Genomic DNA, 16,184 nt, shown 5'->3' with positions numbered 1-16,184 from the left:
AATCTCTCTTTTGACCCTCCCCCCCGCTCTCATAATGGTGCAGTCCGTCTTTTCGCGCGAAATTGCCACCTGGGCGTGGTAATTGAGCAGAGACAGAGTTCCAATGTGATTGTTGCATGTATCTGTGTGGTCAGGTCTTTAAACAGTGGGTTCGGTCTGGAGGTTCGTCTTTAGGCACTGTAGCAGCGGTGCAATCAACTAAAAGTAGCTACCAAAATTAATACTAACTTAATTTCATGTCCATTTTATGCTCATTATCTGCTAAACTGATTCACAAATTCTGACAAATAAAAGTAAGAATTCAGCATTTAAATTACAATTCTGACAAAAAGTCATAAAAGTCCGTTTCTGCCCACACACATTCATAGTGTGTGTGTACACTATGAATTTAAGTAGCAAGGTGCTGCATAATTAGTACAGCTATTATCAAAAGAGTACAGTTAAGTTCCCAATATGAAGGCTACATACATGGCCTTCTGGAGGTTGCAACCCTCTCTTCTAAGAGTAAAGTGCTGTCTCTTTTTGGCCTTGTGTAAAAGACATAACTACAATAATAGAATCATCGAACAATTTCCTTTATTTTTCATTTTTAAATATGAGAAGGATTGAATGTTAATGTACAATTAAACATAATTATCTGTCAGTATCTAATAAGTAGTTCTGTCTATAGATTAATGAAGACGAATTTCACAATATTCAAAAGTTTGGGAAATATCATCTTTTAAAATTATTATGTCCAAAATTTATGAAAAAAATATAAATGAAACAATTTCTGTACTTGAACATGCACGGATTTTAAACATATTGTTATCAAGCAACAGGACAAACTATGCGAGATGCACAAACAAACGTGTTTGTGGTAGAACAGTGAAGATCATTCCATCGTCCTAAATTAGTGTGAACACAGTGTTCTCTTCCAGCATTGTCTGGCTGTCCCTCATCCCAAAGGACAAACCTCACTGGACAACCATCAGACCACATCCATCTGCCTTCTTTGTGGATGTCACTGAGTCCGATCCAGGTGAGTCCATTACCTGGGTCAAAATTGCTGATCAGAGATTTGACAAAGTTTTGCTCATCCACGCTGTAAATAGAGACCAGGTTGGCTCTCAGTGATAAACAGTGGAGCTCTGCATCAGCCCAGGTCATACGTGTGGCGATGTACTTATAGCAGCGGCCTTTGAAGCTGTACCAGAACATCGGACAGTTTCCACGCTGTAGCTTCACTTAAGGCACATCTGAAGGGGACACAGCACCCAGAGTCAGACCCAAAAGGAAGATGAACAAGAGCATGTTGACGACAGGGTCTCAGAGTCTTTTGAGAGTGTTGCAGAGTTGCAGTGTGTTGAAGTGGTGTTGGATGTTATGACAGTCCACTTTCTTTTATATGCTTCAGAGAGGGTGTCTACACGGTTGGTGTAATATCATTGGTCAAATGCACTTGACAAACCCTTTTATTTATATGCAACTTCACAGTTTATGCACATAACATAAAAATCCCCCATCAATTTACAAAAAACTTAACATCTATCAGTAAAATGCAGCACTAGAAAAAACATGGCTTCAGCTGTCCAACCATTAAGGAGACATGAAGGGAGGCGTGTTTCTTTTGTTTAACTTAAACAAAAAAGTAAATAAGAAGAATCAACATTATAATGACAAATATGGAGCATACATTCATTAAAATGGAACATAAGTATGTATAAGTAAGTCTGACCACACAATAAATCCAACCTCTTGTTGCTTTTCTCTCCATCTGAATTTGACAAAAGAGAAAAGAGCAGGATAAGACAACAAATATTTACTTTTATTCCAGCTTCACCACTTCAAATTACAAATAGATCAAAGTCTGTCTTAACTTGAGTTTTTCTATAGATAGAAAAAAATTATGAAAACTTTAGTTCCGTATTAAAAAGTGGCTTTTTTCCACAGCTTTACAATATCAGGTCAGCAAAACCATTGTAACATGTGGCACTGAAAAACGTGTTCGTACATTACTGTATCTCAGCTACAATAAAACGTTATTATCTATTATCTTATGATAAGAAAAGTGTATTTGAGTTTTTTTGTCCTTTTGGCTTATCCAGTGAGTTCCGGGTTGCCACCGGGCATCAATTTTCACATTTCTTATGCCGGATGCCATTGTCTGTTTAAAAGGAACAAGGAACAAGGAAACCAACGATAAGCAGTAAATGTTCACTAATTATAACAGCTGTTGGACTATAACACATTTGTTTTTTCTTCATTATTATATTTTATTGCATTATAACCGTGCTTATCAATATTATCATGTCTATAAACAAAACAGGCTTGAAACGAGAGAAAAAGAGAATGGATACACAGTAGGCAGAAAACCCTGTATGTCTGACACAGATAAATTCACTCTGACATATATCCTAAAGCATTCTTATTTGCAAATCACCTCATCTTTTAGGAAACTCCAAGCATCTGAAATTATGAAAAGCACAATATAAAAAGTATTGTGTATTAGATTCTTCATAGTTTCTAAAATTAGAATCTAACATAGTGGGTGACTGTGGCGCAGGAAGAGCGGTTGTCCACCAATCTCAAAGTTGTTGGTTCAATCCCCGTTTCCTCCGGTCACATGTCGAAGTGTCCTTGAGCAAGACACTGAACCAACTTAGTTGCTCCTGGTGAGTGTTGGCCAGCTGCATAGCACCTCCCCCATCGGTGTATGAATGGGTGTGTGATTGTGAGTGTGAATGGGTAAATAAGAAGCAGTGTACTTTGAGTTTGCTTTGAGTGCCAATAGGTAGAAAAGCATAAGTGCAGACCATTTACCATTTACATCCCATTTGCCTTCTCTAATTGAGTCTGATCTACAGGAATCTCTCAGCAGGCTCGCAGTTCATGGACCGATCGTGGATTCGACAAAAACGTCTTCATCCAAACTCTGGATAGACACCAGGTTGTCTCTCTCTGACAGAAAGTGGAGCTCTGCATCAGCCCAAGTGTTAAGTGTGGAGATATACTTATAGCACTGGCCATTACAGTAGCTTTTCTGTAGGGAAATCTGAAGGCATCGCTGCACCCGGAGTCAGAGAAAACAGGAAGAGGAACAACATCATGTTAGTGTTTAATAATCCATCATTTTTTTAAAATGTTAAGGAAATTAAAGAAAGGCAATAACTCAGGATGCACAAATTGTGAAATTCTGGGCAATAATTGATTCCAATTTCATTTTCCTTTTCATTGTGATTTTTCCCCCGTTTGTGTCAGGGAAGCAAAAAAGCTCTTCATGAATAAGCACAATTGAATCATAATAAATTAGGAAAAACCTGAATATGTTTAATATGTTCCAGCAATACTGGTCACCACCATCTTAGATGCTGATAGGCAAATGTAGTCAACAAAGTGAATATGGACCAATTCTGAGCTACGGTCAACAAATCGGTGCATCTTCGCCTGTTCATGTACTGTACATACAGTACATTACTTTACTGAGTTTTTTCTTAGAACAGATTCTATGCTTATAAGTGGACACTCATTTGGTGCTGGTCACTGGATTTCCTCATGATAACTTGAAACCATTAGATGGGTAAAAGTTGCGGATCAGAGATTTATCAAAGATTCGTTCATCAAAAAGCTTCACCACTTTAAATCACAAATATCTCTTCTTCTCAAGTGTGCACATTCCCAAGGGATTAGAGTCTATGTTTAAAGGTGAGTTTTTCAATGTATAGACAAGAACTCAGAACCCTTCACACCTTTACAGAATCAGTTTGGATAAGCTCAATGTAACATGTGGCACTAAAGAATGTATCCGTTCATTATATCAAATACAAAACTTAAATAAAAATGAAATGCAATGATTTGCAAATCTAACCAACCGATATTTTATTCACAATAGAACACAAACAATAAATCAGATATTGATATTGAATTGAGAAACTTTAACATTTCATGGAAAATGTTAGCTAATTTTGAATTGGATGGCATCAATACATCTCAAAAAAGTTGGAAGAGGGTGATGTTTACCATTGTGTAACATTCTCTCTTCTTTTAACTGTCTGTAAACATCTGGGAAGCGAGGAGACCAGTTGCTGGGGTTTTAGGAGAGGAATGTTGTCCCATTCTTGTCTGATGCAGGTTTCTAGCTGCTCAACAGTCCTGGGCTTTTGTTGCTGGATTTTTGTTTTATGATGCACCAAAGGTTTTCTATTGGTCAGGCCAGTTCAGCACCCAGACTCTTCTCCTGTGAAGCTATGCTGTTGTAGAGGATGCAGAGTGTGGTTTAGCATTGTCTTAGTGAAATATGCAAGGCCTTCCCTGAAAGGAATGTTTGAATGGGAGCATTTCTAAAACCTCTAAGTACTTTTCAGCACTGAAGGTGCCTTTTCAGGAAGCCCACGCCATAGGCACTAATGCACCTCCATACTATCAGAGATTCAGGCTTCACAGACAGTGATTTCAGGAAGTGTTACTGATTCCATGCAGTGATGTCCAGTAGAGAATCATGCCTGTGTTTAATGCAGTGACACCTGATGGCCTGATAATAATGCAGATCCAGTTTTGACCTTTGGATTTGTTCCTTGCGCTGATTCTCTGAATCTTTTGATGATATTATATACTGTAGATGGTGGGATTTTCAAAGTCTTCGCAATTTTACGTTAAAAAACATTTTTTCTGAAATTGTTCCACAGTTTTTAGATATAGTTTGTCACAGATTGGCGAAGCTTTGACCATCTTTACATTCCACAGGCTCTGCCTCTCTGAAATGCTCCTTTTATACCCAGTCATGTTACTGACCTGTTGCAAATTAACTTAATTAGTTGCCAAATGTTCCTCCATTTGTTTTTGATTTATGGTAATTACTTTTCCAGCCTTTTGTTGCCGCTGTTCAAACTTTGAGAAATTAAATTCAAATTCAAAATGAGTTAATATTTTCCATGAAATGGTAAAATATCTCAGTTTCTCAGTTGTACAATAAAATATTATGATCTATTATGGGATGATAAGAAAAGTGCATAAGGAGTGTCTGTTTAAAACCAAACCCAAATTTTAAAGGAAATAGGGAACAAGGAAACCCACAAGAAGCAGTAAATGGTCACTAATCCTTAACAGCTGTTGGACTGTGTCACATATTTGTTCTTTATAGTTTATTTTTTATAGATTATTATAGTTTTGTTGTATTATAAACAAGCTTAGTAATATATTTCTCAAAGAAAACAGGTCAAGGACCAAGTCAAGGAGAAAAGATCAAAGTAAATTGCTATCAGAAGAAGTGTTTCCGTTTCATGAGATGCAAGAGCAAGAAAGAGCAGACAGGAAGTTTTTTTGGGGGGGGGGTTAGACTTAAGTGGATAGGAAGGTGATTTTCAGCAGTTTTTTTGAATATTTGGGAGTGACGCTGCAGACGTTCCACCATTGTAGGATGAAATTAGTTTTAGTATCCAAACATCCATTTGTCTTCTCTGTTTGTCACAGTTCTTGAACCCGATTAAAATAATACAAATAATCAATATGCAAGAATCATGCATAGCTAATTTATCCAAGTGCTGAGTGCAAAATACTTTCAAATTTCTTTTGAAGGCCCCTGATAAAGAACCAGCTGAGCCTAAAGACACTGTGATGCCATTCCAGTGTCTCTTTAGAGTCCCAATTAAATAGTACATAATCAAAATATTGCAGTTAAGACTGTACTACTGTTTTTGGTTGTATGTTGATCTTAACTCCATGAGCATATGACCCAGCTGTCAATTCACACATTTTTATAATTTGTCTTTTTGTGTGTTTTACTTTGTATCATGGCATTTTTTCCCCTTTGTGCACAAATACCTCCACAGCTACACAGAATGTGAGCATAAATATAAATAAAAGGCCAGTTCACATAGAGATGTCACATAAAACGTATCATTTATTAATCTTCAGTAAAATTTCAACATAGTAAAATGCAACTTTAGAAAACACATGTGGCTTCAGTTGTCTGAAGGATAAGGGGACACGAGTGGAGATGTATTGCTTTGTGGCTGACTTTTTTTCCCATTTATAACTGATAAATATAACAACATACCAAACATCAGCATATATTTACACATAAACAATATTACAATAGTACAAAGCCTTCAATGTGTCCTCTCTTGCACTGTGAACTAAATTTTTCTTTTATCATGCAAAGAAAAACCCATGATCATGACACCAAACACACTCTGCTGTTTTTTTTCTTTCCCATTTCAGTTTCTGACACAGGACACAGACGAGCATACTGTAATCACATTGACTTGCTCTCCGCTGCCCTCAAGAAGTCTCAGAATTTAACAAGGACTTTACATTCCAGCATTGCAGCATCTAACCATGTTTTTCCATCTCAACTGTACATTTCCACATTGTAGAACCTCTGAAAGTGTCACAGTTTGTCACTTTAGAGGCACATAAATAAACAACATATTACAATAAATAACTAATGTGGCACTATTGTACTGCTCTTTGAACACAATAAGCAGAGGTGTGTCTGTGCATGTGTGCATCATGTACAGTTTAATAGTAAACATCACTACCACAGGCCCTTTCTGTGACGCTCAATGTGAAAAGACCATGGCTGGTATCAGCACTAGCAGCTGAATCATCACAGGCTTCCTTTCATAAAAAGCTTTTGTTAAAGTGAAGCGTTGTAACAGAAGAAAGAGTGTTTGACTTACAAATGAAAACAATAAAACATCACACACTTCGTTTTGGTGCTGTTGCTGCATTTCATGGTTTGGTATGGCAAACATTAGGTAAATATATTGTAGCTGTATAAAAGACTTTAAAAAAAAAACAGTTCAATGACTTTAACACACTTCACTCATACTTATGTTTAGTAACCTAACTTTTTAGCTAAAGGCTAAACAGCAAAATGGTAGTTTAACATTCAGCATTAATCCTCTAACTGTCTCTGGGAACCACAATGACTGTCATTCTACAAATGTTATTGTAATTTCTCAGAATTTAGATGGACGTTATCAGAATATATTTCATTATATCTCTGGATAGAAATAACTCCTCATAAAGTGCTGATATTCATGTGTCATATCAAGTAACACTTCCTGGACAATAAACACACATGATCAGTATGTGTTTGCACTTTATATCAATAATATTTCAAATACTTAAACTGGTGATTACAACATTGTCCACAAAATTGTCTCTACATTCAGCATCAAGAAAATTTGTTGGTGACAACAACAGATGAGAAAACTCTTTCAGAAAATATGTTTTTGTTGTTGTTGATGTTGTTAATGCATCAACATTACCTAAACTGCCCATAACACAAGATGTTAATTCACTTTTACATCACCTTTGAATTATATATATATATATATATATATACATACATATATATTCAAAGGTGAACTCTTGTGATGAGAAACAGTTCAGAAAATACAGTGTCTACCATCTTACACAGATTAACTTTACAGTAAAGAGTGACTCTGTGCTGTGAAAGTGTTGAAATAAGCACTTTGTGGCAACAACTTCTACTGTATTACACAATCATCCAAAACATGCATCACTACATAACATTTAGGAATGTCAGCTTTGTGGAGTTTCTCCTACTCAGCAGAATGTACCACTGTAGTGAGAGTATGAACAAATTGAGGGCAATGACAAACCATAACAAACAATAGTAAGGTCAGAAATATATAAAGACTGCTCACAGTTCTAAAGGATGCATGTCTTCTTCACTAATACATTATGTCTGAATTAATAACTTTATCCCATGTTGCATTTCTTCTCTATAGACTACAGCAAGAGGAAAATTAACAAGACAATGTGGATACTCAGGGATTTTAATAATCAATGTTTTTTAAGTCATGGCCAAGTCAATGGGAATATGAGAACTGATTTGATTAATATATAATTATTCATTTGTCAATCTGTAGTGTAATAGCCAAGATTATTAAGTAAAAATTATAATCAAAGAATAAACCAGTGCTAGAATAACCTGGGACCAACCAGTCTTACTGTAATGGAGGAAGGCTGTGGCCTTGTGCTCTTATTATATAACACACCCTGTGTTGGTTTTCACAAACTGTTTTCACAAGACTACTTCTGAGCAAAGTGGTCTTTTCAGCCAGTAAAGATGAATCACCAAAGTCACAATATCCACTTTAACATGATTTTGTAAAATTAAGCAGTTTCTTAAAAAAGTTCTGCACCTAACTGACTTTTATCATTCAGAACGAAAAAAGAAAGTACAAAAAAAACATCTATAACAAGTTTGTGTTTCCATAGCAATCCTGGGTGAGTGGGATAACACACACACACACATACATACACACACACACACACACACACACACACACACACACACACACACACACACACACACACACACACACACACAGAACTCAGTCATCACAATCTGAGTTAAGATCCGTTTTACATGATCAGGGACCTGAAGTCATTCCAGGGCTCATTCAAGTAAATCAAAAACAGTGACAAACACAAAACAAAATTCACTGAGGATCTCTAAACAACCAACCAACTCTATAGTGCACCTGTGCTGCAGGACTCAATGTGACATTTGGCACTGAAACATGTTAAAATATTATATACAATGTAAAACAGCCATTATCTATTCACACGTAAACATCATATAGTGTATGATGAGTGTTGACTTTAAAATGTAAGCTGGCACAGTCAGGAGAGCTTCAAACGTCACGGTCAGTCATTACTTCCTTCAGATGTCAGGTACAACATGTGTTATTGTTGCATTTTTTATCTGGTGCCAAGTCTGAACATTTCTACTAGTGGAAACAGCCTTGGCAAGAAAAGGTAAAAAGTTATACATAAGATAAAAACTGTTGTACTGCTTCAGCACTGGCCGCTGCTTGTGTAACATAATGTGCTAAAACACAACAATGAAAAAAGCTCCACATCAAACACCTCAAAAACTATAGCATCATAGGAGAAATGTGCTATGCAGATGAAATAGTATGAGACCACTGAAGAGGCAGATTTTTGCCACCAGGTTCTAACCACAACTCACCTCTATACAGACGTTTTTGTGTCTGTAACTGAAGTGATAAAGAGACTATCAAGTCTTTGTTGACCTTCATGTTGGAGTGAAAAAGATTTTGACGGAAAAAAAAGAACCACGTAGCTGCTGAACAAGCACATAAATAACGAAAGCTCATCACAAGAACAAAACAAGGGCATATTCAGTCCAACAGATACTATACAAACTAATTACAGCCTCCTCTTCTCTCAGTCCATTCTGTCCCAATCTGTTTCATTTCCATCTTGCTGTGCTGAATTTCATATTGTGGACAGACACACTCAAAGAGTGTGTATAGAGTGTATGAATCCTTAATGTTTAGTGTTATGAGGACTTCAGAAAACAGGCAGAATGAAGCTCTGTGTCACATGGGTTTTATCAGAACACATGGCACCTTATTGTCCACTTGGCACCACTGGTGGGTAGTGTGATTCTGTTGCAGAGTATGTGTGAGTGTGTGACATTTTGCTGTACAAAGCATCGTCGGTGTCACACAGTGGTAGCACGCCCACTGCACTTTGGCCAGTGTTTGCGTGCCAGTCCACGAGTGTATACTGTATGTGTGCATGCTTGTTTAGGCGCGAGGCTCCAGTTTGTGTGACAGTTCAAAAAGTGTCTGCTGATTGTCGATAATGTGCAGGTAGTGAACGCTTGCACTCACCTCTGCACTGTCGACCCCGATTACCTCATTACCTTTGAGACAGACACAAATCATGTGCATTAGTCACACAAGAAGTGTTTTCTGTTTGACTCAAGGACACACATTCAAAGACATTTGTTTCACTCACACACACACAGTCTGTTTTATGGCCTTAAAAGAAAAGAAAAGACAGTCTGGAAATGGTTGCTTAGAAACTGTAAGAGAAACCTGAGTGGGAGAGACAACAGGCTTTGCAGTACACTAACTCAACAGCAGAGGGCACTAGATATCACAGAATGATTGGATCCAAACAATCAATTTGTCTTAAGAAATCAAAAAAGCCCATTAAAATGAAGAGTTTATTGTTTGACTTTTGGATCATTTTCTTTAAGTAGATTCACATAGAAACAAGACGACTCACCTGGCTGGTCGCTTTGGCAATGGCGAATCATTCTCACTGTGTCTGCAATCATATGCTGTTGGTTCAGAGGAAAACGTGACACATCAGTGCAATATCAAAATGTAAAGATCTAATATTTAAGGGAACCACTAAACAGAATAATTACATTCACTTCCTTATGTACTGGTTTTCTACCGTTAGGCCCGACAAATTTACACTTTTGTTCTTATTAATGTAATTATATTATTTTAAAGACCCAAAGTGATCACAATGGCAGTAACCTTGTTTGGATGTTGTTCTCCTAGCACCATTTAAAGCACTGATGCATTTAAAGCAGAGCTCCTGTAACAGCTTTCATCCCTGTATCTACTTTGAACAAGATGGCTTCCTTTCAATTCCTTCTGAAGAAATAAACTGTTAAATAACCCAAAGTGCAGCGGAAGGTTGTTCAACAACACCAATTAAAGCTGAAACCCTTAGCTGATAAGTTGATAAAGTGATCAACAGTAAACTAATTTAATATTTTACCTACGTTAAAGAATTGAGTTTTCAGTATTTCAAGCCAAAATGCAAGATATTCACTTAGTGCCAACCTTTGCACCTACAGCAATTTGTGGATTTTTTGCCTGGTTTATGTAAAAGCACTCAAATAAATTGATGACACATAATGTGTGCACTGTTAAATTTGCCTTTAAGAAACAGTGAGGGTCATTTGTCTTCAAAGTCATTTTCTGATTCATCTGATTATATTATGCATGAATTAGGGCTTGTATTATCATTCAGGGGCTCTACTGTAATGCGCGATTTTCAATTCTTATTTATAGTCAAATATATATATATACATATACACACATATACACACACACACACACACACACATATATATATATATATATATATGTGTGTGTGTGTGTGTGTGTGTGTATGTGTGTATATGTATATATATATGTGTGTGTGTGTCTACATATGTGTATGTATGTATATGTATATGTATATATACATACATGTGTATGTATATGTATATATACATACACACACGCGTGCACACACACAAAATAGACGGTATGGCCTTGGTAAAAGATGACAGTACAAACAGTCTCCTTACTCTTAATTTATGTGCCACTGCTCAGATTAGAGACATTCACAACATATTTTAAAGCAATGTAAAAGTGTCAGTCCACTAATTTACTGCAGGGAACCTACAGTAGCTTATAGTACAAAACATACAGAAAACCCTGTAACCTTCAAGATCTAGCAAATAAACAGAAGTAATAGTATTGATACAATTTAGTTAAATAGAAACACAGCCTCAAACACTGAAAGATGATAAAGAACTTAATAAACTCACCAGTTTTTCAAAGTTGACAAGGTTGTCATGAAAGGTCTTATTCCCTTCGTGGATAAAGGTGATATCTAAGAGCAGTGGACAGTTGTATTAAGACAACAAAAACGATAAAGTCATAGTGCGTGTGTGTTCATTTGTTTGTGTGTGTGTTTGAGATTAGAGAGGATACCTTTCAGGAGAAGAGGCATGAAAGGGATCTTAGGAGGTTTCATCCTCTTGAAGGCTTCTCTGTAGGCTTTGTGGTTTAGAGAGGGATCCTAAAGAAAGAGGAAGAGAGAAATTAAAGCAAAATAAAAAGGGTTGGAAAAGAAGGAGAGATTTTAACATGGAACTGTTAAATCAAAAGAGAAAAGATAAGTGATTATCTGCATGTATCTCTACTACTGTATATATCTCTATAGGTCACAATGTCTCACCGTGATGAGCTCCAGCTCTGAGAAAATCTTCTTAAACTTCCCCGGACATTTCTAAAAGAAGTAAGTTCATCCAGAATTAGACTTAAAGTACAAAGAATGTGTACAAATGCACTAAGTGCAGACACACACTTACCTCCCAGGTTTGGTTGAGTCGACTGACAGCTGCCGTGTTGAGACCCATGATGATGGCAAATGCAGAGTTTAAATTTCTTTGCGCTTTACAACTACATACACAAAAGCAGTAGTTATAGTTCATCAGTATACAGTGAAAGAAACTTGACACACATATCTTTTCTTGTGCATATCTGTGTGCGTTCTTACTGAGCGGCAATCTTGATGAACTTCTTGAGCAGCTGCACTCTCTTGTTGAGTGAAACGCACATGAGCACCTCGGACATGACCCACTGTTGGACCTCGTTGCAGCGCTGAAGCAAGACTGAGAGTGCTGCCGTGTGACCAGTACCATGTGTACGACTGAGTGTGTAGTACACCAGGTCTTGCTGCATGTGGAAGGAGGACACAGAATGAGTGAAGGAACTCAACTACTTTGGAAAAGTGCATAAAAAAATATGTATTAGCTTTGAGATCATTGGCTATTATTAAATACCATTCAAGATTTTCTAGCGCCCCAGTTGACATCTTAATATTGTTTTGTTTTCTAAATCTACATACAACACTTTCAGTTACATAAAAGAAAATTAAACACAAAATATTTAAGATTCCCTAAAATAACTTGCATAATGTAAGGCATGATATAGTTCGTGTCTTAGTCTTTGCTCTGCTTTCCCATTTTCTTGAAATACTCTGCTCTCTCTGACAGCCACTCAGATGCAGGACTTCCTGTACTCAAGTCTTAAAGAGCATTTGCATCTTTAATGCTTATGTTCCAGCAAAATCTGGTATAAATATGAATTTATTATGAACTAGGCATAGATTTATATATGTATGTGTGTTTTTGTGTATGTGTGTGAGAGAGTGTATATGTATGTGTGTGTGTGAGAGGGAGTGTATATATGTGAGAGAGAGAGAGAGAGAGAGGGAGAGAGAGAGAGAGAGAGAGAGAGAGAGAGAGAGAGAGTGAGAGTGTGTGTGTGTGTGAGAGTGTGTGTGTTTGTGAGTGTGAGTGAGTTACAGAGACATACTGCTGTACCTCATGAATGGATTTGAAGAGGCTCCAATCCAGGTGTGTGAGCGCAGCCGCCATGTCCCACGTGTTGATGCCTAAAAGTCTCACTGGCCTCCTGCTTAGCTCGGCACTGTCCGTTAAAGGAGGCTGTACACACACACACACACAAACACCCAGATACTGTCTATTTAAGGCAATAGGGCACTGTAAAAAACAGCTACAATAACTCAGCTTTATAATAAACTATAGAGCATTAAGGCTGGTGGGAGATTCAAACACAATACATCATTCAGAAGGAACAATATATCACAGAGCCAAAAGAGTAAGCGCCTTTGGTGACATACATACAGGACTTAAAGTTTAGAAGGAAGTGATGATTTTTGCATCACAAATGTCCAAAATATGTTGGGCTCAGACTCTTGCTACAGGTCACTATATTAACTACAACTCTGTGTTCAGCCATCAAGAAGTAACATTGACTATTAACTAAAAATAAAAAGCTTACAAGCCTACTACCAGGACATTGGTGGTCTGTAGCTTACCGGTGTATGATTATCATGTGCAATTGTGCAAAATGATTTAAGTATTCATGACTGAGGTTCCACTCCATGAAAAAGAAACCTTCCATTACACAACACTTACATACAACATTTTCCAATCTTGTCGAGCAACAACAAAATAACTGTGGTCCGTAATTTTTCTGAATGTGACAGAATGACAGAAAGGGCACAAACAGAACAGTGCATTTACATACCAAGATCTCAGTAAGATCCTTGCGACAGACCACAAGCTTTCCCTGTGGGGTCAGAGACTCCGAGTACACACAGTCACTGGGCTGTAACACCCTCCGCTCTGCAGAGAAAATGATGAAGATCATTATAAAGTAGAGCTTGGGAATATTTTGCCTATGGTGTCCCAGTGCTGGGTCATTAGTTAGCATTATTGGAGGGCGCTCCTTCCTGGCTTCCAAGTGACTCATGAATGACAAAAACGGTCCCAAGCATTTTTTCTGGTTTGGCCTGCTGGAGGCAGAAGCTTGGACGAGGATAACTCTATGATAATGAGGATATATTATTAATAATCAATGTTAAACCAAGTAAAGGTAAAATACCAAAAGTAAAAGTACTCATGCAGAATAATATTTAGAGTTGTGGACTTCACAATTTAACTGAAAAAAAAAAAGATTCAACAATAAAAGAGTTTTGAGATTTAAAACTATGGTGGAATTAAAAGTACAACACAACAAAATATTTTCGTTCATGAGAACATATTTAAAACTTGACAGCTGAGGAAGGACTACATTTCATTTGACCAGGCTTTGGGGTAAATATTACTTCAAACCAAAAAAAAACGGGATGAATTGGTTTGCCATTGTACTGTGCATCTGTTTGTTTGTGTGTGTACCTCCAGTGTGCAAGATGACAGCGAGCACCATGTCTTCCTCTGCTCTGTCCATCTTTACACCCACAATCCTTAGCAGCTCATGGGCCTCCAGTGATGGGTGTGTGTGGACACTCAGGTATGAGTCAGCGCTCACATACACGCAACAAATAACTAAGAGATACATGAAAAAATGTTAGCAGTAAAATGCTAAAACAAAAACACTGGAATACTCATAATCATAGAAACTTGACTTAATGCTTGTCAAGTACTCAGGCTGAAAGAAAAAACATAACAAGCTGTATTTGAGCAAATTGCATGTGCACAATGAAATTAAATCTCACACAGTGTCATTATGCATAATTGTGTACAGTGTGTGGTATATTCTGTTTGTGTGTGCAGTTACTTGTGTCTGTTACTTACCGTCTCTATTCTCGGTCTGTGGACCTCGGAGTTGCAAACAGTTTTCCTTTAAACTCAGCTGCTGATATGTGTGTTTACTCTGACAGACAGTGGGCAGAAGAAACATTTAGATGCAAAATGGTTTATTTATGATTCACGGAGTACAGTGATGCACCTCAGATTTATTTATTGTAAAGTAGTTGGACCACAATGGGCTCAATGGCCTCTACATTGTAAAAGAATTGACTGAAATATTTAAAATATTTTCTTTGTCCTTATTTTTTACTGCATGTCCGATATTTAACAAGACTTATGTCATTAAACACGAAGAAGATAGAGCTGCAGATTTGAAGTAGCAGAGCTGTACTATATATTCTATATTACCTTTTGGTTTGGAGGACAGTCATCGACAGTGCTATAAGAAAAAAACAAAGTACAACAGTGAGGAAAGCAGCAGGTAGGCATTGACACAGACAAAAACAAACTAAAAAGAACAAAGTGAGAGGTAGTCATCTTTAATTAAAAAAAAAACAAACATACTGTCTGCGACGTAAAAGTTTCTGAAATTCTTTAAGGTCTTTCTCCAGCGTGGGAAACTCATACAGATCTTCTAAAACACATCTGTACAGGGTCTAACATATAGAGACAAAGAGAAAACACACAAAAGAAAAACAAGATATATAATTTTATACCCATAATTTCATGTTAAAGCTTGTTGGTAAAACATTGTTTGATCCAGTACACAAGTTCATAGTTGACTGCAAGAACATCTGAAAGCCTTTAAAATTTTTGGTTGGTCCCAGACTTTGGCCTTAATGTTCACCAGATACGCTCTCTAACCATCACTCTACAGTCTACATTTTAAGCTTGAACAAAAGTATTAACATGTCAAAGAGTATGTTTTTTTGGGAGCAACTGTTTAACCTCTAAAGTTGTTATGCTAAGCAAAAAAAAATCAATTTCAGGTGCTGTCAATAAATGCTAATTCTCAAAACCTTGTGTTTATTAGTGAAGAAAGAAGATAAGGAATGGCATCCTGTCATGAACTGAGGTCAGGAAGATGATCCGAATCAACAAAATAACACTGAAAGGCATTATCATTCCAGACTGTGCAGCTGAGCAGTATCTAATGTAAATTGCTCTGTGTAGGTTGATTAATTAAAAAAACAAATTCTCTATCATGTACTGAAATGGTGAAAATGTGTGCATACCGGAACACACGTAGAACACACACAAATGATGAAAACTCAGGAGGCAGTCACAGAAACAATTTGAAGTATACAAACACACACACACACACACACTGCCAAACACCTGCTTATCGGTGTCATTGACCCACTGTAGACTCCCATCCCTATTCCCCTCTCATTCCTCTCTGTTACTAGGCAACTATCACCTGGGTTACGCACTCATATGAGATTATATCCACGCCAACCCTCGCACTTTGGTTTCCATGACAACCCAGCACAGACCAATG

The 16,184-nt window shown here is 37.1% G+C and overlaps 2 protein-coding genes across 2 annotated transcripts in view; both read right to left on the bottom strand.

Moving 5' to 3' along the window:
- Window positions 1-577: 577 nt before the first annotated feature.
- On the bottom strand, window positions 578-5,732 carry LOC137126967 (lactose-binding lectin l-2-like). The gene is given in 1 exon segment (XM_067503196.1): window positions 578-5,732. A coding segment is annotated over 1 exon segment (483 nt). The 5' UTR covers window positions 1,294-5,732; the 3' UTR covers window positions 578-810.
- Window positions 5,733-5,860: 128 nt separating this feature from the next.
- Window positions 5,861-16,184, bottom strand: part of rapgef5a (Rap guanine nucleotide exchange factor (GEF) 5a) — a 45,116-nt gene continuing 34,792 nt past the window's right edge. Inside the window, exons 14-26 of the mRNA XM_067503148.1 lie at window positions 15,248-15,339; window positions 15,092-15,122; window positions 14,729-14,807; window positions 14,330-14,479; window positions 13,680-13,777; window positions 12,950-13,072; window positions 12,121-12,299; window positions 11,933-12,023; window positions 11,800-11,850; window positions 11,553-11,640; window positions 11,387-11,451; window positions 10,060-10,114; window positions 5,861-9,691 (exon numbers count right to left, since the gene is read on the bottom strand). Coding sequence (XP_067359249.1) covers window positions 9,573-9,691; window positions 10,060-10,114; window positions 11,387-11,451; window positions 11,553-11,640; window positions 11,800-11,850; window positions 11,933-12,023; window positions 12,121-12,299; window positions 12,950-13,072; window positions 13,680-13,777; window positions 14,330-14,479; window positions 14,729-14,807; window positions 15,092-15,122; window positions 15,248-15,339 — 1,221 coding nt within the window. The 3' untranslated portion in view covers window positions 5,861-9,572. The remainder of the gene's footprint in view (window positions 9,692-10,059; window positions 10,115-11,386; window positions 11,452-11,552; window positions 11,641-11,799; window positions 11,851-11,932; window positions 12,024-12,120; window positions 12,300-12,949; window positions 13,073-13,679; window positions 13,778-14,329; window positions 14,480-14,728; window positions 14,808-15,091; window positions 15,123-15,247; window positions 15,340-16,184) is intronic.

Source organism: Channa argus, chromosome 1 (genome assembly GCF_033026475.1).
Source record: "Channa argus isolate prfri chromosome 1, Channa argus male v1.0, whole genome shotgun sequence".
In the NCBI taxonomy this organism is placed as follows: domain Eukaryota; kingdom Metazoa; phylum Chordata; class Actinopteri; order Anabantiformes; family Channidae; genus Channa; species Channa argus.
The sequence above is the reverse complement of the archived record's forward strand: the minus strand, read 5'-3'. Positions and strand labels throughout refer to the sequence as shown.